This window comes from Leuresthes tenuis, unplaced genomic scaffold, assembly GCF_036924035.1.
Source record: "Leuresthes tenuis unplaced genomic scaffold, fLeuTen1.0.hap1 SCAF_21, whole genome shotgun sequence".
NCBI lineage: Eukaryota > Metazoa > Chordata > Actinopteri > Atheriniformes > Atherinopsidae > Leuresthes > Leuresthes tenuis.
The window spans coordinates 2,290,413-2,312,554 of record NW_027325375.1 but is presented as its reverse complement, the minus strand read 5'-3'; the positions used below and the strand labels follow the sequence as shown (position 1 = coordinate 2,312,554).

General features: G+C 41.3%; 2 protein-coding genes across 2 annotated transcripts; one reads left to right on the top strand and one right to left on the bottom strand.

Annotated features, from left to right (window-relative positions):
• Positions 1 to 5,044: 5,044 nt before the first annotated feature.
• Positions 5,045 to 13,319, bottom strand: LOC140280197 (ras-related protein Rab-39B-like). The gene is made up of 4 exons (XM_072375488.1): positions 13,006 to 13,319; positions 8,957 to 9,189; positions 6,833 to 7,103; positions 5,045 to 5,721 (listed from the first exon to the last, which is right to left on the bottom strand). Exons 2-4 carry the CDS (start codon positions 9,169 to 9,171, stop codon positions 5,566 to 5,568), a joined length of 642 nt encoding a protein of 213 aa, XP_072231589.1. The 5' UTR covers positions 9,172 to 9,189; positions 13,006 to 13,319; the 3' UTR covers positions 5,045 to 5,565.
• Positions 13,320 to 14,716: 1,397 nt separating this feature from the next.
• On the top strand, positions 14,717 to 18,551 carry rab38c (RAB38c, member of RAS oncogene family). Its single transcript, XM_072374865.1, has 4 exons — positions 14,717 to 14,914; positions 15,323 to 15,453; positions 16,856 to 16,993; positions 18,295 to 18,551. The coding sequence occupies exons 1-4, from the start codon at positions 14,722 to 14,724 to the stop codon at positions 18,454 to 18,456; spliced, it is 624 nt and encodes a 207-aa protein (XP_072230966.1). The 5' UTR covers positions 14,717 to 14,721; the 3' UTR covers positions 18,457 to 18,551.
• Positions 18,552 to 22,142: the final 3,591 nt, after the last annotated feature.

The window sequence follows — 22,142 nt, the reverse complement described above, 5'->3', positions numbered from 1 at the left end:
TGTCTTTTATTTAAAGGCTTTTCGCCACCAGTCTTTCAAGTTTTCCCATGAGTCACTAGTTACTCACTTAGTTATGGTAGGAATGCCACCTCTGTGGGTTTGAAAATGTCTCCACTGTTAGAGAAAAGCTTTTTAATGTCTGTTTTTCAGCCAGTACGGCTAATTTAAATGTGATTTAGGGACTATTTAAAGCCGACAATGTTCACACGCTTGGATTTATGTGATATTTTAGCTGAAATATCTCATAAGTCTTTTCTTTTTTTAGTGTTTTCTACTTTTATGCACCCACTAAGTACTCCATTTTTAATTTTCCTACAAAAAAACTATCCGTCATTGGCTGGATTGAGCTGAGGGAGGTTTGCTGCCACCTCGGAGCTCCTGCTTGTGTCTGACCACAGTTTGTGTGCCGTGATTAAGCTTCGACAGGAGGACAGAATCGGTAACGATAAAAGGTCTTCCTTATAGTTTAAATAGTTTAACTCGTCTAACTACTGTAGAAGTGGATGAAACCTCGGGTGGTTTCCCAGGTGCTGAAGTGTTGGATGTGAAATCATAGATTTGAGGCTTTAAACTAAACCAAAGTACCAAAAAACAAGCTTGTTGTTCAGTTTCTGAACCTGAATATTTTCTGTAGAATAATGACGCCAAATTACTGGAAATGTAAGTGTTTTTACTTCTGGTGGTTACAGATATTCACACAGTAAATGCACAAATGTGTTTAATGCTCCACACACACCAGAAGACTTAGAAAAGACTCGCATCTAAAGACTAGTGTTTAGAGTTTTTAGTCCCAGACTAGCCTCAGACTAAAGACTTTACAAAGACTATAACTAGATTTTTTTTTTAAATTTTCCCATCATGCTCAGAAGTTTTACAAAAATGGAGGAGAAGCAGCTTTTAGCTGCAGCTGCTCTGGTTTGTGCAGTGGTTTGTAGTGAAAAACCCAACAAAAAGAAGAAAAAACGCCACAGAATATCGCTCGTTCTTCTACTTCCGCCGACATGTTTGTTATTTCCTGTTTCCGCATTCGTCAGCGCTCATCTATTGGCTGTTGGTCGTGTTACGTCACTGCGACCCGCGATAATATTAAACACGTTTGATATGAGCCAAAGGCGGTAACAACGCGGTCACAGAATGCAGATTAACACCTTAAACTTAACGATGGAGATGACGGGAGCGCGCCGAGACTTCAGTTAGACTCCTAAAGACTCAGCTTTTAGTCTGGGACTGTGGAAATAGTTTGGCGTGAGTCCAGCATTAGAGAGACGCCAAAACGACGCGTCACTGGCTGAAGCAACAAGGCGTGCGTGCACACTGAGAAGGAAGTTGATTATACCACACAACACATCGACAATCAATAGTTTTGTGTTAGCCCAATGTGAATCCAGTGTATATTTAAACGCCACAGCCCAATCAAGTGTGCAGCAACATCTGTGTGTGAACATCTGTATTTGGGAGTTGCTTCCAAAGGCAGCGAAGAGCGACGGAGCTGAGATCCAGCGGGACGTCCACATAAGCAGGTGATGGCCCACCATTGTGTGGACACGTTTAAATAAGACACATTATGTGCTACTATAAGCTAGGTGCACGTGGGTTTGGACGTGCATGCAGCAGACTGTGAGAATGTGAGTGCTTTAATCCACGTTATTGTTGTCCAGGAAACGTTAAAATACCATTAAACTACTTTTTTGTGTCACTGTTGTGCCAGAAACTGGTCGCCCCTTGTGCCTGCGTCTTACACCCCGCTATGAGCTGGACTATGAGCACCTGGGGTCCCGTCTGGTGCGGTAGACCCCAGACATTCACTATCTTCTTCTTCTTCTTCCAGATTTATTCTGTTTTTACTCTTTATTCCACATTAAATATATTGTGTTTGGGGATACTGTGACGGCTGACTTTAGTACCTTGTCTTCAAAGCTCAGTTCAACCGTCAGAAATCTGGATAGTAACCTTTGACCTTTGACACTCATCTGAGGTTTGACAAACAAATTAACAATGTTGTCAGGACTAGTTTTTTCCAGTTGCATCTCCTGGCCAAAGTTAAAATGTTTTTAAGCCGTCACGACCTTGAGAAAGCCTCCCTGCCCTAATAAGTTCAAGGTTAAACCACAGCTATGGACTTTATGTCGGCGTCTCCCAGCTTCTCTCAGTCGCCTTCAACTGGTGCAAAATGCTGCTGCTGCCCGTCTTTAACCAACACTAACAGACCTGTGCACATCACTCCTGTTCTTAACTCCCTTCATTGGCTTCCTGTTCTTTATAGAACTGATTTTAAACTTTTAAAGTTTGGTTTTAAAGCTCTTAACGGCCTCACCCCATCGTATTTATCTGAGCTTTTAACTGTAACCCTGGCAGAGCTCTGAGGTCAACAAATCAACTTTTGCTGGAAGTGTTCAGGTCCAAATACAAGCCCTGGGGTGACCGAGCCTTTTCTGTTGCTGCCCCCAGGCTCTGGAATAAGCTCCCCCCCCCCCCCCCCCCCCCCCCAGATGCGTCTTATTTCTGACCTGGGCCTCTTTAAATCAGGGCTAAAAACATATTTATTTCAGATGGCTTTTAATACCCAGTAGTATGGAGACACTTTTATATTATCTTATTCAATTTCGCTGTTATTTTATTGTTTTTTACTGTTATTTTATTGTTTTTACTGTTATTTTATTGTTTTTTACTGTTATTTTATTGTTTTTACTGTTATTTTATTGTTTTTTACTGTTATTTTATTGTTTTTACTGTTATTTTATTGTTTTTTACTGTTATTTTATTGTTTTTACTGTTATTTTATTGTTTTTACTGTTATTTTATTGTTTTTTACTGTTATTTTATTGTTTTTACTGTTATTTTATTGTTTTTTACTGTTATTTTATTGTTTTGTACTTATTCTTTTCTTTATTTATTATCTGCTGTAAAGCACTTTGGTACCGAAATGTATTGTTGTAAAGGGCTGTATGAATAAATTACATTTACATTTACATTAAAGAACCATTTCCCTCTCCCGTCCCTTCTCCACACACTGAGGGTGCTCTCTGGTGGCCGCACACAGCATCATGTCGGCCCGTTAAAACTACGACCAACCCAGCGCTTCACTCTCAAACAACAGATTATTTTCACGAGCAAAGTCTTTATTAATGTTTCCAGTAGTTTAATATCGATGACACTTGTGCTATAATAATCCCAGAGTCACAACAACATCAAACAGTCAGCTTTGTCCGGGTTTGGTTTCAAACACGTTATTTACACCTTGTGTCATGTGACATCGACATGTTTGCTGCCACCTTACAGTCTGGATGCCAACATTCACAGGATGGACACAGAGTTGTGTCAAACAGCTCGTTGACTGCGTGTGCTTCGACTTGTTTCCTCCAAAAGGCACTCAAAAGAGACGCTTCCTCTTCACAGGTAATGTACATGTACTCGTCCAGCGGCCTTTTATGGTTGAGTTTAACCCCTTCAATGGCTCAGCCACGATTAATGTGACTGCTGCGAACTGAAATCTGTGGAGTTTGACTAAAATAATCCTTTTTTTGTTGTAATAGAGCCAGATGTTCCACTTCATTCACTCTTCTGAACTGGTTCCAGGGGCTGAGCAACAGGAATACTTCTGTAAAAATAAAGAGTCACTTCTTCTTTCTTTGGAAACTTTGAGTTAGTGCTGAGGCATGCATCTACTTTAAATATGGATACGATCGAGTCACGGACAGATGTGTGAGAGGAGATTGTTCTAATGGGATCCTTTCTCAAACATCAGCCCCAAAGTGTTTCAAGATGCCGAACAAACCAACTGTAACATTTAATATATTGACGTAAATAAAGCGTAAATGTCAAAGAATACTGTTGTTTCACAAGTGCAGTTTAAATTAGTGTGAGTTTTGATGTCATATATGTGCATGTGTGGGGTGAAGCACTGCTAATGAAAGGGAGGGGTCTGTGTCTGTTTTCAGCGGCTGCCCCGGGGTGGTCGAGCATCTGGTGCTGTTGTTATAGCAACAAGGCCGTCGGGATGAGCTCGCAGGTCAGATGTGACAGCCGCTGATAAGCTAGCTCAAGCTGAAAGGTGAGAGCTGTAACTGCTGTGATAAGACACCATAAAGATGGAAAAACGTGAGCATGAAGCCAAACAAACTGCATTTTTCAATAAAAAAAGTGTCTTTTTTATGCTTTTCAGGCATTTTGGTCACATGATCTTTAAATCTTTTCTATATCACACAGTGAGGAAGGAAGTGCTCATATCCCCAAGAGAATAAACTCAAAAGCAGACTTTTACGCTAAAATTATTATAAAAAGTAAAAGTGCTCAATGCAGAAAGAAGCTCCCTTTCATCCCATTAAATCATCATTTTATAATCACTCAGCTACTCGAGCTGAATGGACAAAGCAAAGTGTGTGTTCAGTCAGAGGCTTCTTCAGCTTCACTTCAACAAAGCAACACAGCAGTTACTGTATGACGGTTTCTAATGACTTTCATCTCTTTATTTTCCACAGCAATGATAAGATTTAACTTTGGGGATTAATACTACGTCCCTCCGACATTCAGTTCAACTCAAATCAATTCAAATGCCAAAGCAGGACTTTACTGCAGCTCTTAATTGGAAATACTTTGTTCTTGGCTGATGGATTAAACTTCTAATAAACAGACTGATTATATGGAATAAACTCTGAAATCAGTATGAAATGCGGGCAAAAATGCTTCAAAATAGCTGTGAAGTTTTTATCAGGCTTGTTTTGAGTGGATGGGAGTAGTTGTCACGGCAACGAAGCAGAACGCGACAGACTCAAGTTAAGTACTTTAAATCTATAATTAAGTTCTGTATTTCCGTAGATGTTTTATGAAATGAAACACTTTGGGGGGGTCCTTACAAGTTGTGTCTTATGCGCTCTCACCAGTAAACTAACAGCGAAGTAAACATGAATTATAAACCGTTAAAAGTCCTTCCTTTGATTACGGGATAAACGCAGTCAGTGAGAAGCTGCAGAAGATTTCCCTTCTGTGCAGCTGAACATTTGCACAGTCCAAAGTCATTCCTCAGCAGTGTGGTGCACAGCAGTGTCCACCTTCTCCTTTTTGTAGAGCAAACGTACAATCGTGAGGATGCTGCTTCTTTCCGCCTCATCTCCACTCAAGGCTGCAGGATTCAGAGTTTAACGTGGAGGCGGTGTGGCTCAGTCATGGCATCACTGATCCAGATGTAAATGAAACTGACTTCAGCAGTCTGTGGCTAACATATAACCAGCCACTGGAGTATCACTACGCACACCGGGAAAGGCCAAAAGTGGCATAAAGCTAAAGTGTTGATAACAGCTACGCAGACACACACACACTCACTCACACACACACATGCGGACAGAAAGGTGAAGAGTCAGGATGCTTCTTGTGCTTCTATGCCTGTTAGGACTTTGGACAGAGCAATAAACAGGTGCCCACTGATAAATTAGCAACTTACATTAGGAGTAAAGTGTTAAGCTGAAACATTAAGAGTCCCAAAAGCTGATCTGAGAGCAGCCCCAGCCAGAGAGAGCGTAGGTCCACGTGGATTATCCCACCTTAGCCCGCATGCTGCAGCCCGGTCCATCAGCAGAAGCACTGCCGGCTGCCCTTGGTGACCTCTTCGGAAGAATGGACGGTGTTGGGAACAAATCCGCTCTTGACGCCTTCCCAGCCATCCTGGATCTTGATGTCCCCGCTCCGCACCAGCTCAAAGATATCCCTCGTCAGGTCCACAAACGCCTAAAGGGGCAAAGGCAATTTTTACATTATTTTCTCATATGATTGAGGGCTATTTCACATTTGGCCAAATTTCTCCTGAAGAATGCTGATTTCTTGATAAGTTTGATCTGTTCCTGGTCTGAGAGGAAAGCAGCTGCTGTTCTATGACAAAAAGTGTCTGTTAACGCCTGACTAAGAATGGCAAAGGATGACAGTCAGTGTCAGGTCTCACAGAGGCTCTTAGGTTTTTGTATCTTGTCTTGTCACTTCCTGTTTTATTTTGAAATTAACAACTCCTCTCGTTTCAGATAACTTGCCCTTCCTCCCTTGTCATGCGTCTCATTGTCTTCCCTGATTCCCAAAGTGTTTCCACCTGTTCCCCTTGGTTCCTCCTGTGTATTTAGTCTGGGTTTCCCTTGTCTCGTTGCCAGTGTGTTGAATTGTCTTTCGAGCGTTCTTCCTCTAGCCTCCAAAGTAACCAAATCCTAAGTATCTTAAGTGTTTATTAATGATTTCCTCCTTGAGAGCGATTTTCTGTTGTAAGTTTTTCCATAGATTTAGCCAAGTGAAGTTTTGTCTTGTCGTTTATTCATTAGTATCTCCGGTAGAGTGTCTTTGATTTATAGTTCAAACTTTCATAGCAACTCCATTGTTTATTGATTTTGTTAAATTTCTATAGAGCCTCCGACGGTTCGGATAAGTTTATTTGTAAGATTTAAATAACCTTTTGTTTTTCCTCCTAGCGTGAAGAGAGAGTTTTCTTTTGATAAGTTTTATAGTCTCACTCTTTTCCCCATAGGTATCGAGAAGAGTGAGTTAGGAATTTATAATCTATTACTTTGCTCTTCAAGTGACTATAATTACATAAATAAAATCTGATTATTGACTCTACCCTGCATCTGCATCCAGTGCTTTCACGGATCGTGACAGTTAGTTCATTAAGGTTCATCTAATCTATACAAACTGTGTCCATATCTTGTTCAAAATGCAGAAATAACTGGTTTGGGACTCAAACACGACCTCCTTTTGGAGCCAACTAAACCTTTTACAACCTTTGGGATGTGCAGAAACCCAAAGTCGTGTCGCAGCAGCTCGTGTGTGCAGGGAAACAGTAAAAGACAACATCCTAAACCTTCTCGACATTGATGGCGTCTCTTGCCGACGTCTCCACGTAGCGCATCCCGTAGGCCCCTGCCAGCTTCTCTGCCTCGTGCTGGGTCACCTGACGCTGGGCTTCCAGGTCACACTTGTGGCCAACGAGCAGGAAGACGATGGTGTGCGGCTGGACGTGGCTCCGGGCCTCCTCCAGCCAGTTATGGACGTTCTGGAAGGAGCGCCGGTTGGTGATGTCAAAGAGCAGGAGGCCACCCACCGAGTTACGATAGTAGGCTCTGGTGATCGACCTGGATGGACAGAAGCATGTGGGATTGCTGCTGGAAAACCCCAACGAACAAGGAGCCGATTGCAAATATTCAGGCGACAGTTTCTGAGCTCAAAGTGTCAGTTTCGGAGCATCATATTCTGTTTTACTTCAGCCTTCTTTCATGGTTTACACAGCATCATCTGATCATTGTGGCCAAAAACATTTGGAATAATAATATCAATTTAAAACGTGACAAAAAAATGCATATTAGCTGATATCAGTTCATCTCTTTATTCTTTGGGGGGGGAATTACACCCAGAATTGGAGGGACTGTCAAAATAGGTCCAAAACCCCAATCTGAGATCAATAATATCTGATTTTTATGAGCTCAGACCAAATAACGTAAATTATCAACAGATTGGCATCATGATTATCATTAGCGGTATACATCATGGCATCTCCACATCTCTTGGGGATTAATAAAGTATTATTCAAATAATTTTAAATGATGATGTAAAGCATGTTGGTACGTTTTTTAGTTACTTTTACCTTCAGTTTAATGCATGCCAAAGCGTTACATAAATTCTGCTCACATTTTGTACAAGAAACTCTAAATTAGAAGAGCAAATCAAGCTAGCAGTAAAGTAATAAAGTGCTTAAGTAGAAGGAAATGAGAAATATTAAAGATTGTAGTAGATGAAGTAACCAAACTGCACTTTAATGCAGCAAACTTATTCTGGGACATCTCAAATGTCCTCCACTGGAAGCCAAATTTGCCTGTTTGAAGCAGAAGCGTGAGCTCAGGAATCATGTCAATAGATTTTAGTCATCAGTTTTTATTTTATTCTTTTTAAATATCACTATTTAACATACTTTTATATATACAGTAAACTGTGAACCTTTGGTTCTTTAGGGTTTACAGAGGATGGACAGTGTATCCATACAGTTGTGCTTAAAGGGGAACTGGTATCTTTAAACCTTATTTCTGGCATGAAATACGTTAATCTACTCACCGAGAACAGTTTGGTGAAAGTCGGCGTCCTTCAGAAGATATTTAGATAACTCGAGATCCATATAACGGAGTGAACGGGGCTTAGAGCCTCTAAATAAGGCATTATCTGTCTTTATTTCACCAATACTTTAAGAAGAATGAATGAATGAACGTGTGCTATAGCTCTGTTAGCACATAGCTGCTGTGTTGTTGTTATTGGCGGCTATCGGGGGGCTTATAGAGGCTTTCTACACACTCGTCTGCTGGGATGACGTCATCGACGCCCCCCTGCAGCACAGTTTATTCACTCCGGTAAGAACGTCCATCTTACTCAAAGTCGTCGTTCACGTCGTCAAAATCTGATAAATATCCTGCCATGTTGCACAAAAGTATCAGCAGAAAACTCTGTGTGAAGTTAGCCGACTGTCACAGAGCACGGAGTGAATAAACTGTGCTGCAGGGGGGCGTGTGGATGAAGTGGTCCCAGTAGAGTGCCTGTGTAGAAATCCCTCCGTTAGCTCTCCTATAGCTGCAAGTAGCCACATAACAGCAGCTATGAGCTAACAGAGCTATAGCACACGTTCATTCATTCATTCTTCTTAAAGTATTGGTGAAATAAAGACAGATAATGCCTTATTTAGAGGCTGCATCCTCTAAGCCCCGTTCACTCCGTTATATGGATCTCCAGTTATCTAAATATCTTCACCAAACTGTTCTCGGTGAGTAGATGAACGTATTTCATGCCAGAAATAAGGTTTAAAAATACCGGAGTTCCCCTTTAACAGTGACTTTACATCCCATCGGACTGACTGGAGGATAAGATGGGTGCAGGTAAAAGATGAGAAGGGCGTGAAACCCGCTGAGTCTGGTTTATAGGTCGTGGTGCTGTTATGAACAGTTACCTGAACCTCTCCTGTCCTGCAGTGTCCCAGATCTGGAGTTTGATCCTTTTTCCCGGCTCAATCTCCACCAGGCGGGAGAAGAAGTCCACCCCCACAGTGGGGTCAGACACCTGGGCAAAGCGGCCCTCGGTGAACCTCCGGATCAAGCACGACTTTCCCACCGTGGAGTCTCCGATGACAATCAGGCGAAACTGGTAAAGCCATATCGTTTCCATGTCTCACCAAAATATAATCTGTCACAAAGAAAGCCAGCAGTTCCACAATCAAAGATAACAAGCTTACAATATTAAACAAGAGAGTTTAATAATTAACCTTCCATCAAAACAGCTGCAGATTCATTTCTTCCTGATCAATTTACCAACTAAATTCTAATCCGTGCAACGTAATTAACCTCAGATGCAGTTAGTTTAGGAGAGATAAAAACTGTTGGCAGCAGGTGGCACCATGGGGTGGCGCTCTGAACTCGAGGCTGTGCCCCAATAAAAGGGGAAGTGGTGCTTTGTCAGGCAGTTTCCTGTTGGATGGCCAGAGTGTTGCTGGGCCCACAGCAGTGTGGGGAAATATGTTTCTATGTTGCATGTTTTAAAGTACTTTGCATGGCAGGATCGGGATGAGAGGCGCTGATCCAAGCAGAGAATGAATGAATGAATGAATGAATTAATTAATTAATGACTGAATGAATGAATGAATGAATGAATGAATGAATGAATGAATGAATTAATGGATGTGGGCGTTCAACAGGTAAGTTGTGCTTTTAAGTACCTTTTTTAAAAGGTTTTAAAATCTTTGCTTGTGGTAATTTTGTATTATTCTTGTGTTGCAGTCATCATCCCGCTGCCTGCTGTCCTTTTTTTAGTTTTGATTTTGTTTTCTGTAGTCAGTCCGTTCCTGGTCCATCGTATTTTTTTCCCTTTCTGCTACAGATTTGAGTTTAATTTTGTTTGTTTGTCATCTGGTCACTTTCTTTCCCTGCATTTCTCTGTACTTTCCGCAGTTCTCTGGGTAAACAACCTGATTTTGCGTGAACTAAAGGGTTTGTTGGTTTTGCAGTGATTTGTATTTAATAAACATTGTTAAACTTTATTTGCTTCCGTTTCTTATATCCATGAGTTAACATGTTGACTTTGTAAAGCCCTTCACAGCCTTTCACCCTCTTAAATACGTATCTTTTACTAACACTTGAGCCCGTAAGTAAGCTCCTATCCTCTGGAAGATGACTGGTAACTTGCTCCGGAGATTCATGGAAGTCCAGAGGTGACACAGCAGAGTAAGTTCCTTTAAATCTCTTTCTTAAGACAGACTTTTATTCTCTGGATCTTAACTGATTCTTATGATTTAGTTTTTATTGATTGTTTTTGGCAAACTGCCCTAAAATTGTTTTGTTTTTCCAACGTATTCTCACGAAAGGGTTCGTATGGAAACGTACGAAAGGTTATGTACAGATTTTCGTGCATTATCCTACGAATATCCAATGACACGAGCAACCAGTGCATTTCAGATACTAAACACGCCCCTTTCAGACATTCCTTTCCAGGAACCATGTCTGAATTAGCATTTTTTATGTTTTCATAACATAGCTTTTCTCACGACATAAACCTACATGTTAGGGTTATACTTTTCCAGTTGAAGAATGTGCAGATTTATGTTTTTTAAACCCTAATTTCACAACCCTGACCCTAACTCGGAAGCACGATATAAAAGAACTACATTTTGCATTAAATTGCCGTACACAGTGGTGGGCAGCGCCATATGTTTTGTAGTTCGAACGTGTTTCCTCTAATATGTGAAATTGTGGCCAGGAAACGTTCAGACTTATTACAGGTTTTGGGGTTGGGAAGCACATCTGTTTGGTCAGATTTTATCTTGCTTATACTTAAAGGGGTGAAAACATGTTTTTTCTGGGTTTTGGTCCTACTCAGTGGCGCCCCCTACAGGTGTCCTACAGGTGATCGTAGTATAGGTCGAGAGCTTCCCAAAACTGTTTACAACTGGTCTGTAGCCCATTTAGTTGCTGCTCTGAAAGCCTTCAAAAGTTCAAGGTTCAAAGGTCACCTCTGAGGAGCAGGAGCAGTCCACAATTTTCATCCTGACATATGTTACTCCCTGAGTCAAGACCTTTCCAATGTGTCTACACTACACCAAAGTTTAATTTTCATCTTGCTCCAAGGCCCTTTGAGGTGTACCTTCTCAGACCTTTATGAAGTCCAAGCTGGATGAAATAATTCTGATTTAAGGGGTAGTTGGTGGCCACACGTGTTCAAAATATTGACGTATGCTTAATACACTGTCAGACTCTTAAATTTGGACCAGTTTAGACCCGGTTTTCCCCATAATTTACCGTGAGTTTCATATATTTCTAATGACATATGGCCAATTATTCCCACTGTATCCCTTTCCCCAGGCTGACAGGATGGTCCTGGATGACCAAGACTTCAGTATATTGTTGTGCCAATACGTATCTGGACAAATAGTTTTAACTCTTGCATATATTGCTTTATAAATGTTGTTTATTAGTGATGAGGTGAAGGGATTTCTGTACTTTTACAGCGTTTCTTAACATTTGGATCTTGCAGTAAATTCAGTCAGCCTGGGTCTCATTTTATTGGCTCCACCCTGTCCAAACTGTGTTAGTTTAGCTCAGAACTGCTATGAGTGTGTGGGTTAGGGTTAGGGTTAAGGTGTCTGTAGCTGTTTATTTGTTAGAGCAACTATTTAATGATCATTTTTATTCTCTTTTATCCCTGACCATTTTCATCTGTTTTGATTTATTTATCCATGTTTCCTTAGTTATTGGTGAAATTAACTGCACTGATCTCCAAACGGTGGATGTGTGAAACACAATTTTGTTTTTATGTGACGCATGAGAATGACAAATAAAACGTATCTTTATTTTCTTTGTTTATATATTAGCTGTCCGTGAATATATCCTGTAAATATAATTATTCCGGCTCTCTCCATTGGCCTCGGCGCTCTGATTGGATGCAGAAGATGTCAGTTATCGTGTGTTTCAGCAGCGAAGCCGGAAAAAAAGCAAATTAAACAAAAAAGTAGCGATTAACGTGACGTTTGCGGAAGCTACAGCGATAGCAGCGTCCTTAGTAACCACCATAGCAACGAACAAAACAAAACTTTACAGGTTATTAACTAACAAACCGAGGCTTGCATACATTCCCTGAAGGAAGATTGTAGAAATAAAAAGTATAATTTTTGCTTTCAACAATGTATTATAATGTCAAAACCATTTTAAAATGTTTATTTTCCTCTGTGGATAAAAAGCACGTCAGCCCTGACTCCAGGCTGTGCGCAGGCGCTCGTTTTGATGGATATTCGTAGGATTATTACTAAAATCTGTGCATTTCTTTTCATACGTATTCATACGAACTGTGGGTGAGAACAGCCTGTTTTTCATATAGTTGCATTGATTTGTTTCAACTTGTTTTACTTGATTTAATTTTAAACTGCAGCACGTTTGTTTAAAAAAGTGCGATATAAACGAAATGTCTTATTATTATTTAAAGTCCTGTCAAACATTCAAATTCAGACACTCTTCATGTGTTTGAAGACACTTTGCTGTCGCCACAAACAACCCAGAAAGAAAGATGTGACCTCCTCTTTTAAATAGCAAGTGTGTTTAAATTGACTCATAGATTAAATCCACAGACTGTGATGATCATTTGGATTATGACAGGGAATAACAGGCTCAAAACATCCATGTGATTCACAGCTGGGTGATCTAATTTAAGAGGGAGGAGGTGGCCACTCCTCTCCAGCCCAATAAACACTACTATAATCAGCCCCCCTGTGGTCTATAGTGGTTGATAAACAGAAAACACACACAATGAGCAGCCAGTTCTAAGTTTTAGGAGATCGATGCTGAATATGACTGATTATTGATGTTAGCCAGCTTCTTAGAAGGCCTCCACTGACACCTACAATACAATAAATCACTGTTTTAAACACAAGGCCCTACCCTCACACCCAAAAGAGCATTATTTTAGACTGAGCATTCAAGACAAGAGTTTATTAAAAACCTCTAAAGCGTGGCTTACCTTAAGATCAGAGCTCAGAACCTGTGAAAAACGAGCCCCATACTGACGATTGTGTCTTCTGAAAATGACCCTCCAACCTAGCAGTGGCTGTGCTGCTGCAGCTCTCAGAAATAACCCCCTATCATGCAGCACGTTAATCAGACCGCCCCCCCCACCCCCCCAGTCCAGCACCACTATTTAAAAAAGCGTCAAATCAGCCTGCTGAGTGAGCAAACCGAGAGAGGATCTGAGCTGCCGGACTGTTGATGCTTCCGTGATGATCCGCTGTGGAAATGGCAGCAGGACAAGGCAGCAGCAGCAGCGGCGGCATCACACTCATCTCTTCCTCGCCCTCATCAGCACCAGGACCGTAACTGCACGCACAGCAGCGCGGTGTTCAAATGCTGCCGTAAATTTCACGATGAGCGCTCAGGACGATTTAATCCCAAACGTTACATACGATGCATGCGAGTCACGAGGCTGCACCACGTTACCAAACTCACCTCTGCTGACCTGCTCAAAGGGAGCAGGAGGAAGAAGCTCTGCAAACAGGCCTCTTTCAGGGCTTCTAGCTCATTTAAACTTTCATCAGCAACTTTGTGTGAATATGGTTTGGGGCGGGGTGGCGTCATGTTCTTGTGTTTAACCTAAAAATTTACATTTCCATAGGATTCCTCCATCATCTATCTGTATGTATAGATTTTCATTTATTTCAGAGAGAGATCTAAAGAGAGATAGACAGTAATTAAATAATAATTAATGTAAATTATTCCATGTAATTGTATTATGACTGAATTGTATTTCGGTATGTTTTGCTTTCGGCCACAATGGTTGATACCATTCATGCCAATAAAGCCAATTTGAATCAATCTTGATATAGGTTTTAATTTTTTCCTATTTATGTAGATATAGATTTTTCTTTCTGATATATAACTTCTGTATATTGTGTTTTATCTTATATATGGATGTATAATGTATTATTTCTTAATTTTTCAATTTATTAAAATAGCTGAGTAGTACATAATCTGCTTCTGCTTCTCTATCATATATTAGTATTATTATATAACATATCACATACCGGAATATTGTATTACTGTTAAGCCTACTATGAAAATTAAAATACGCCGAATCATGTGTCCGGTATCATGCCTACATGTATGACGTTTGCAGAAAAAAAACCCGTGAAAATCAGTTTTGTATTGAGCGAGTTCTGACTGATTAAATGCGCTGACACCTGCCTGACAGATTACACTGAGTGGAGCGGGTGACCGGTCCAAGATGGCGGCCCCACGGCTCGTCAGCGCCAATAGGCAGCAGCGGTCGATGCGGCGTCTATTGTTTATACGTCTGTTTACTCAAAACCCGCTTCTTTTTATTTTTTTATTTTTAAGAAAATCATCATCTTTATAGTTCCTGTGAAAGCTGAAACTCCTATTTACGCGGGTCATGGAACGCACCACCAGCTGTCACTAACCGCTGTGAGCTGAGCGTTGTAATGGATTCATGTCATGAAGGGAGGGCTCCTGGGACCAGGGCTGAGTGTCGCCGCTTTTTTCCACACAGGAGCGTTATAACTTAGTAGTGGGTAATTTGACGGAAGAAAATATCTCACCGCCTGGGAACAGCTCCATATCCAAACTAGTTTACAGTTTGTTATTTTGTGTCTCAGCATCCCTTTGTAAAGCATTTTTTTGTTTGCTTTTTTACATTTTTTCGCCCCCCTGCCCAGCTGCAGCCATGCAGCAGGAGCTTCTCTTTAAAATCCTCGTCATCGGGGACTTGGGAGTCGGTAAGACGTCCATTATAAAGCGGTACGTCCATCAGATCTTCTCCCAGCACTACAGAGCCACCATCGGGGTTGACTTCGCCCTGAAGGTGCTGCAGTGGGACAATGACACTGTGATCCGTCTGCAGCTGTGGGATATCGCAGGTCTGTCAATCTTTCACTCGGTTATGAGCTTTTACTCCATTTCAGTGAGTGGTCTGGGTTTCACCATGCAGGCATTTAGTCATTCCCCCCACATCAGTGCAGCTCGAGCATACAAAAGTTAAACAGATGTGTATTTATTGTCATTTGAAAACTGATTGGTTGATAGAAGGTCTTCTCCCGCTGTGTGTCACTGACCACCGCATGCCGGAGTCACTCCCTGTATTTGATGCCTAGTTGAGGAATGTCTTGTGTCTGGCGTTCACTCAAGTGATCCCATGCGAGTAACGTCAGTCACATGATGGTGGCTGCAGTCGCAGAAACTCACATACACACGTATCCTTATTTAATTTCATGCACTTGAATAGTGTCATTGTGTGTGTGAGTCTGAGAGCTGTCCTTGTGTCCCAGGGCAGGAGCGCTACGGGAACATGACTCGTGTCTACTACCGGGAGGCAGTTGGAGCGCTGGTGGTGTTTGACGTGACGAGGGCCTCCACGTTCAACGGCGTGCTGAAGTGGAAGGATGACCTGGACTCCAAGGTGGCACGAACTGGGGGCTTTCTTTTCTTTGTCTTGTGTCGTTTCCAACCCTGTTAGAAGTCATAACATGCCTACAGACTATCGTGTGATCGTATCTGTACAAAGCTGCAGATAAGTGTGAATGAGAAACTCATCCATGTATCTGCTTCTTACAGATTAATTATGAGAGAGTATGTTTATGTTTTTATGCATTTAGCAGACGTACAGGTAGGCAGGTAGGGTAAGGGGGTCTTGCCTAAGGACCCCTACTGGAGGTAATACCTTTCATGTCCCTGGACTAATCTCCTGGGCACAGGCACAAACATATTACTATCAAAAAGACTGCAAACACTTTGTGTTTAGGTGCCGTCTGAGCGACTTTAATTTGTCCAGCATATATAGAACCTGTCCCCCAATTGGCTGATAAAGTAGTATAATAATAAAGTAGTATACACACATTCCCTGTGTGTCCACAAGCAGGTATAATCCTGACCATGATCCATATCTTCTAAGTATGCAAGAAAAACTACAGAAGCTGAATGAAGCATTAAATTCCCACTCCAGAGCCGGTGCTTGGTCTGTCCCTTCAGGGCTACTGTAGTTATGTGGTGGAGGTAGAGTGGATTTTACTCACCAAAACTCACATTTCCCTCTTCTGCAGTTGGACTATTGACAGGCTCCCGGTCGCTGTTTTAGGCACAGTCTTGTTGGAAGTCATGTGCTCAAGGGCCCAAGTCGTTAAAACTCTGCAGATTGTAAAGCATTAACAGCCCTGAGAACTAATTCCTCCTAAACTCTGGAGGTCCCTGTCTCTCTGTTCCACTTTAATTTGTTAGCAGCTAACATCAAGAACTGTTGCTTACATGGCAAATATTTCACCCCTGCTTGCTTTTTAACGGAAGAGCTGCACTGATGGTGCATGCAGTGACAAATGGGAAATCTGACTTTTGACTGAACAAATTATTCGCTCATTTGTTTTTAGATTTAAACGGACTTTATGACTAACGATGAGCAACAGAGTTCAAAGTTTCCACTTCCAATGTACTGCGAACGCGGCATCATCTGAAGCTAAGCAGAGATTCAAAGGGAGCTGTGACCTCAGACGCCCAAATAAATGCTCCGAAGCACAGAAAAAGTGACTTTTCGATAAAAATGTTCCCTTCAGTGTGTGATTGACTCCTTGAAAGCGACAGTTTTCTAAGTTATTTTTTTATATGCACAGGAAAACGCACCATATTGTCCAATCACTGTGTCTCTATGACTTCTGTCTTCAGTCCTTTTTATTATCTGACAGATTCCACGTGTGCAAAAAGACTGAAAAACACCTTTATTTTTTTCAGAAATTGTTATATAGTTAAGATTTGACCTTAAATGTGAGTGATGTGTCATGGAAGTTTCTAAAATCCATATTTTCTTTCTTAAGGTAACTCTGAACCATGGGAGACCGGTTCCAGCAGTACTCTTAGCCAACAAATCAGACCAGATGGCTTCCCAGGTGTCCAAGCTCGACTCTTTCTGCAGGGAGAACGGCTTTGTGGGCTGGTTTGAAACCTCTGCAAAGGTAAGGGGCGGCGGGGGGGCAATGGAATCATTTAATCCATTTATTAAATCTTAATCTACATATTCGATACAAGGTTAAAGGAAGGGAACTATTAAAGCAAAGGTTCTGCTCAAAACATCTAAACTTAGAGGATGTTTTTCTTTAAAGAGACAAGGAGAGAAATCCCTGCAGTGTGGGGTGAATTAGACTTTTTTAGAGTTAGAATTAGAGTTACACAAAACAAGAGAGGCAGGGGTGTGTTGAAGGAATATGAAGACTGCATGAAAAACTAAAAAGGTCAGTGGTTTTCGATCGTTTCCATTCTGACTGGACCTTTGAGATGACCTTTGACCTCTGAAGTACAACTCTTAGCAAACTATACACTACAGAAGCACCCATAAACACTGAGGCTTTGGCACTGGAACCTTCATGCTGTCACGTTGTGATGGCTAATAATGCCAATTATCTGAATTAAATACTTCTCTACGTCTGCTTCTGCCACAGTTTGCAAGAAGACAGATAAACATTTTAATAACTTTACTGAAAAAGGAAACTGAGCAAGCGAGCCATACAAAATCTGAGGCCATGGATGGAAATGTGATCATTAACTTGTGTTGCTTTCAAAGGAGTTTAGGAGGGAAAGCGCTCTATGTAGCCAGATGTTATATATATATATATATAAAAACTCAGGGTATACTATCTTACGACTAATGAGGTTACCTAGCAACAGGTCATTAACATGATTTGAATTATTAAGAAAAGAAAATAACTCAACTTTCAGGGACTGAATGAGCACATTTTCCAATAAATCAAGACTTCTCACTGCATAATTGTAAAGAGTAATACTATTTCTAAAGCTACGAAGACCAAGTTCTTTGTGGATTAAGTTCCCTTTAAAAACCTCGGGGTTTCTCTAAAAAACTGCCCATTAAAACCTTAAATTCTCAACCTCTGAAAAACTAGAAATTTAAAACATTTCACCCAATCCTAACGGATTAATCATGTCAAATTCAAAACAGTTTTCAATTAAAAACAGAGGTAAAATCAGCATTTGTTCTTCACAGTTTTTCCTTTTTATGCCTTTAATTATTAATTAAAGTTGTGACCTCATAATAGCACCAAATGACAGTTTAGGAGATCAACAGTGATGCATTTAATTGAATAAATCGAATCATCGTGACATACTTTAGTAACATAACAGCAATCCAACCAGTAGTAGTCAAGATACTTTCCATCCATTTTTTATTTGAGTGGATATTAAACAGAGACTGACTCTGAATGCATGTGAAGTCTTCACAGGTCTGGTTCTTTTCCACCTTTAGGACGATAAAAACATCGAGGAGGCGGCTCGCTGCCTGGTGGAGAACATTCTACTCAACGAGGAGAGTCCGGTGGCAGAGCGAGAGCCCGGCTCCATCATCCTGTCTGGATACACAAACACCGCAAAGAATCCCTTTAACTGCTTGTCATGTGTGAAATGGTGACTCCTGACCGGCCACCAAGTGAAAAACTGTCAGGTTGCAGCCATGAAGAAAGCCTGTCCCAAGAACTGTAAGACAAAAATGAATAAATGAATAAGAATAGAGGCTTTTTTCTCTTCTTACGTGTTTAAAAATGTCTCCAAGACTGCGAGTTTCCTGAAGTCCAGGAACGCTGACACGGATTCTTTTTCTTTCTGGGTCGGATGTTGCATCGCAGCTGGACTCTCAGCGTCTCATAAGATCGTGGGGAAAAACCCTCCGGTTGCCCATGAAATACATAAGTTTTATATTTTGCCAAAGGTTTGTCTGAAACCAAACTGATGTGTTTATTTCCTCCTTTTTGGCACAGAAAACAGTCAAAACGAGAGCAAAAATGGTGCACGAGGTGCATTACTTAATGTGCACAGCATGCTTATATGGCTGGCTTTGACATGTGCTGAAGCTGTCACATTAAAGCTCAGCTGAGCTAATAGCACACGGCTGCATTTTCTGTTTTTTACGACTTTAGCAACATGTAAAGAACAAAATCCAATATTTGTGAGCAGAGAAACCTCCACATACATGCCTCCTGTAGCAGAATAGAGAATAAAGTCTTTGAATGCACGTATGAATACGCTTTGCTGCTCTCAAATGCCTGTGAAGGATTTTTAATCAAAGTTTAGTTTTAGAACTAAAACATTTGTCCCAGAGTTTGCAGAAAGCTGTGTGGTGCCTTTCAGAAAGACTTAGCATCTGCTAAGCTATCCTCTTCACACAGCTAGCGTCACACAGCAGGTCTGTGAGCTAAAGCAATAACGGGTGTTAAGGGTGGCGCCATTTTTCATTTAGTGCTCTGTCAGAATGACCGAAGGCCATATTTAAACGTACAACTGTTGCTTTAATATCTATTATTAGCCTGCTCACGGTGAGTTAGCGTAACGTAAAGACTCGATATAGAGGCAAAAGTTAGTCCGACTTTTCAGAGGTACGAATATTATAAAGTACGAGATATGTTGGACTGTTTTTGGGGCGGAGCAGTTCCCACAGTCTCCAGGAGTTAGGGATGCTTTTCTGACACATAACCTTCCTGTGATTCCCAGTCTATATGCTACGTATACATGTAGCATAAAACTAAGCTTAGCATAAAGCTGTAGTCTTGTTTTTTTAACAGAGATATGAAAGTTCCAACAATCTTTTATTTTTATTAAAGAAAGTTAATTCATGTATTAACCACAATGCTGAGTTATTTATTGAGACCTTTTCATGATTTGGCAGACTTAACATGTACCGTATTTTGCCACTATAAGGCGCACCTGATCATAAGGCTACGTATTACCTGTTCTCTGATTGGTTTATGGCTGCCAGCACATGCAGTTTTTACGTCCCTGTGTCAGCGGGAACTGGTCCGACGGTCAAGGACAACATCGTCTGTGGTCGTTTTTACACTTTATAAACTTATAAACTGCACATCAGTCTGCATCAGCCATCTCAGACTGAAGAACAGACTCACTGGGACATGGGCAGAAGCATTAATGACGACACGATTCAATCGCTGAGTACAAGCTCCATACACTCTTGGATCCGGGATCCGCCTGAGTCTGGATTCACACCGAAGGGAGCAACAGAAGTGGCCAGTTGCCATTTATTTCCAATGTAGGAGAGCGAAGAGGCGTGGAAAGAGTGAAAGTGGCGGTGAGCGACGCGAAGGGAGAGCGGTGAGTGATGCAGGGGCCTTAATGCCCCGATGATGAATGCTCGGTGCTCCCCAACGTAAATTCAAAATGGCGGTATCCGTGACAGATTTTGGAATTATATGGCGCACGGACGTTTTTTGTGAAAATTTAAGGCTTTCGATTCGATTCAATTCAATTCAATTCAATTCAATTCAATTCAATTCAATTCAATTCAATTCAATTCAATTCAATTCAATTCAGTTTTATTTATAAAGCACCAGATTACAACAATTATCATCTCAAGGCACTTAAGTAATAAAGTCCAATTCAAGCCAATTGGAATTCAATTCATTGTAATCATAATCCAATTAATTCATATGGAGCCAATTCAAAAATAATATCCGAGCTAAGGAAACCAACAGATTGCACCGAAACTTGTCTTCAGTCCAATCTCCCGTCCTGAGCCTGAGGGACTGTGGAAAGGAACGACTCCCTTTAACAGGAAGAAACCTCTGGCAGAACCAGAACCAGGAAGAAACCTCTGGCAGAACCAGAACCAGGAAGAAACCTCTGGCAGAACCAGGAAGAAACCTCTTGCAGAACCAGAACCAGGAAGAAACCTCTGGCAGAACCAGGACCAGGAAGAAACCTCTGGCAGACTCAGGAAGAAACCTCTGGCAGAACCAGAACCAGGAAGAAACCTCTGGCAGAACCAGAACCAGGAAGAAACCTCTTGCAGGACCAGAACCAGGAAGAAACCTCTGGCAGAACCAGACTCAGGAAGAAACCTCTGGCAGAACCAGAACCAGGAAGAAACCTCTGGCAGAACCAGGACCAGGAAGAAACCTCTGGCAGAACCAGAACCAGGAAGGGTGTCCATCCGCCTCGACCAGCTGGGGTTTGAGAAGACAGAAAAGAGGGAAAAGAGGTTTTAGCCTTCATATATATATAATGATTAAAAACATATTCCTTCTGTAACTCACTATCTATGAACCACAGATTATAGTACGACAAAGTAAAGGGAATCACATTTTTGGAGGCTGAACGATGGATCCTGTGTGATCATAACTGATGTGTTAATGTCTGAAATGTTTTCTTTCCCATGATCCTGGGCTGATGGACCTGAAATCCTGGGCTGACACACAGCTGAGGAAAGTCCTTTTTAGTGAGAAAGAAACATGCTGTTGAGGGGAAATGCAGATAAGGTTTCAGCTATAGCTGATCAAACCTGAAGGTGATAACTGCTCTGACTGTCTGGCAACAGTAATTTAGGCTTAACTCTGTTTTTAATCATGTACAGTTGGACCTCCAGTCAAGCACAAACACGAATGCCATTTCAGCCGAAGTAAAAGTAAACATCCTCAAAAAGGGGGATATTTCTCAGTAAACTTTAAGAAAGAAAGAAATTATTTCAGAGCTGACAGCTTCATTGTTGTTGAGAGGCTTTTTCTTCAACCCTAAAATCAATACCTTGTCAGTCAAGCTGATGCTCGCCGCTGCTTTTCCTGCATGGTGCCGAGAACAAAGCCACTTTTACTGAGTCTGCCTCAAAAGAGTAATCTGAAATTCCATGTTTTCAAATTAAGCTTCTCCTTTATATTCCACTGCTCTCCCTTTGATATGTAATAGCTCCAACTTGTAAACTCACACAATGTCACAACAAAAACGTAACATTTTTGTTGTCTTTTATGTCTGCTTCAAAGCTCTTTGCATGAACCAGAAGACAATCAGATCCATAGATACTTTATCAGAGGAGAAGGCCTCAAATAATTACCTGAATTATCTTCACACATACATAAAACCTTGCAGGGATGAAGACAATCCTATCCTAAACTGTGTGTGTGCTAAGTTTAAACTTTGCAATAGCAGAAACCGATGTTTTAATGCATGAACTAACTGGGGCTCAACCCCTGGGGCCAGAGGATATATAGAGGTTACAAAAATAGAAGAAAAAAACCCCAAACCTATGTAAAATTCCTCAGAAAAGAGAATGATGCCGCAGGGGCGCTAACTCACACCCGCCCTCAGGCTCAGTCA

Coding starts and splice junctions, on each gene's coding strand:
- rab38c (XM_072374865.1), top strand. CDS start 14,722: ATGCAGCAGGAGCTTCTCTTTAAAATCCTCGTCATCGGGGACTTGGGA. Junction 14,915..15,322: donor GCAGCTGTGGGATATCGCAG/GTCTGTCAATCT, acceptor CTTGTGTCCCAG/GGCAGGAGCGCTACGGGAAC. Junction 16,994..18,294: donor GGTTTGAAACCTCTGCAAAG/GTAAGGGGCGGC, acceptor TTCCACCTTTAG/GACGATAAAAACATCGAGGA.
- LOC140280197 (XM_072375488.1), bottom strand. CDS start 9,171: ATGGAAACGATATGGCTTTACCAGTTTCGCCTGATTGTCATCGGAGAC. Junction 7,104..8,956: donor GCAGGACAGGAGAGGTTCAG/GTAACTGTTCAT, acceptor CTGTCCATCCAG/GTCGATCACCAGAGCCTACT. Junction 5,722..6,832: donor ACGCCATCAATGTCGAGAAG/GTTTAGGATGTT, acceptor TTGCCCCTTTAG/GCGTTTGTGGACCTGACGAG.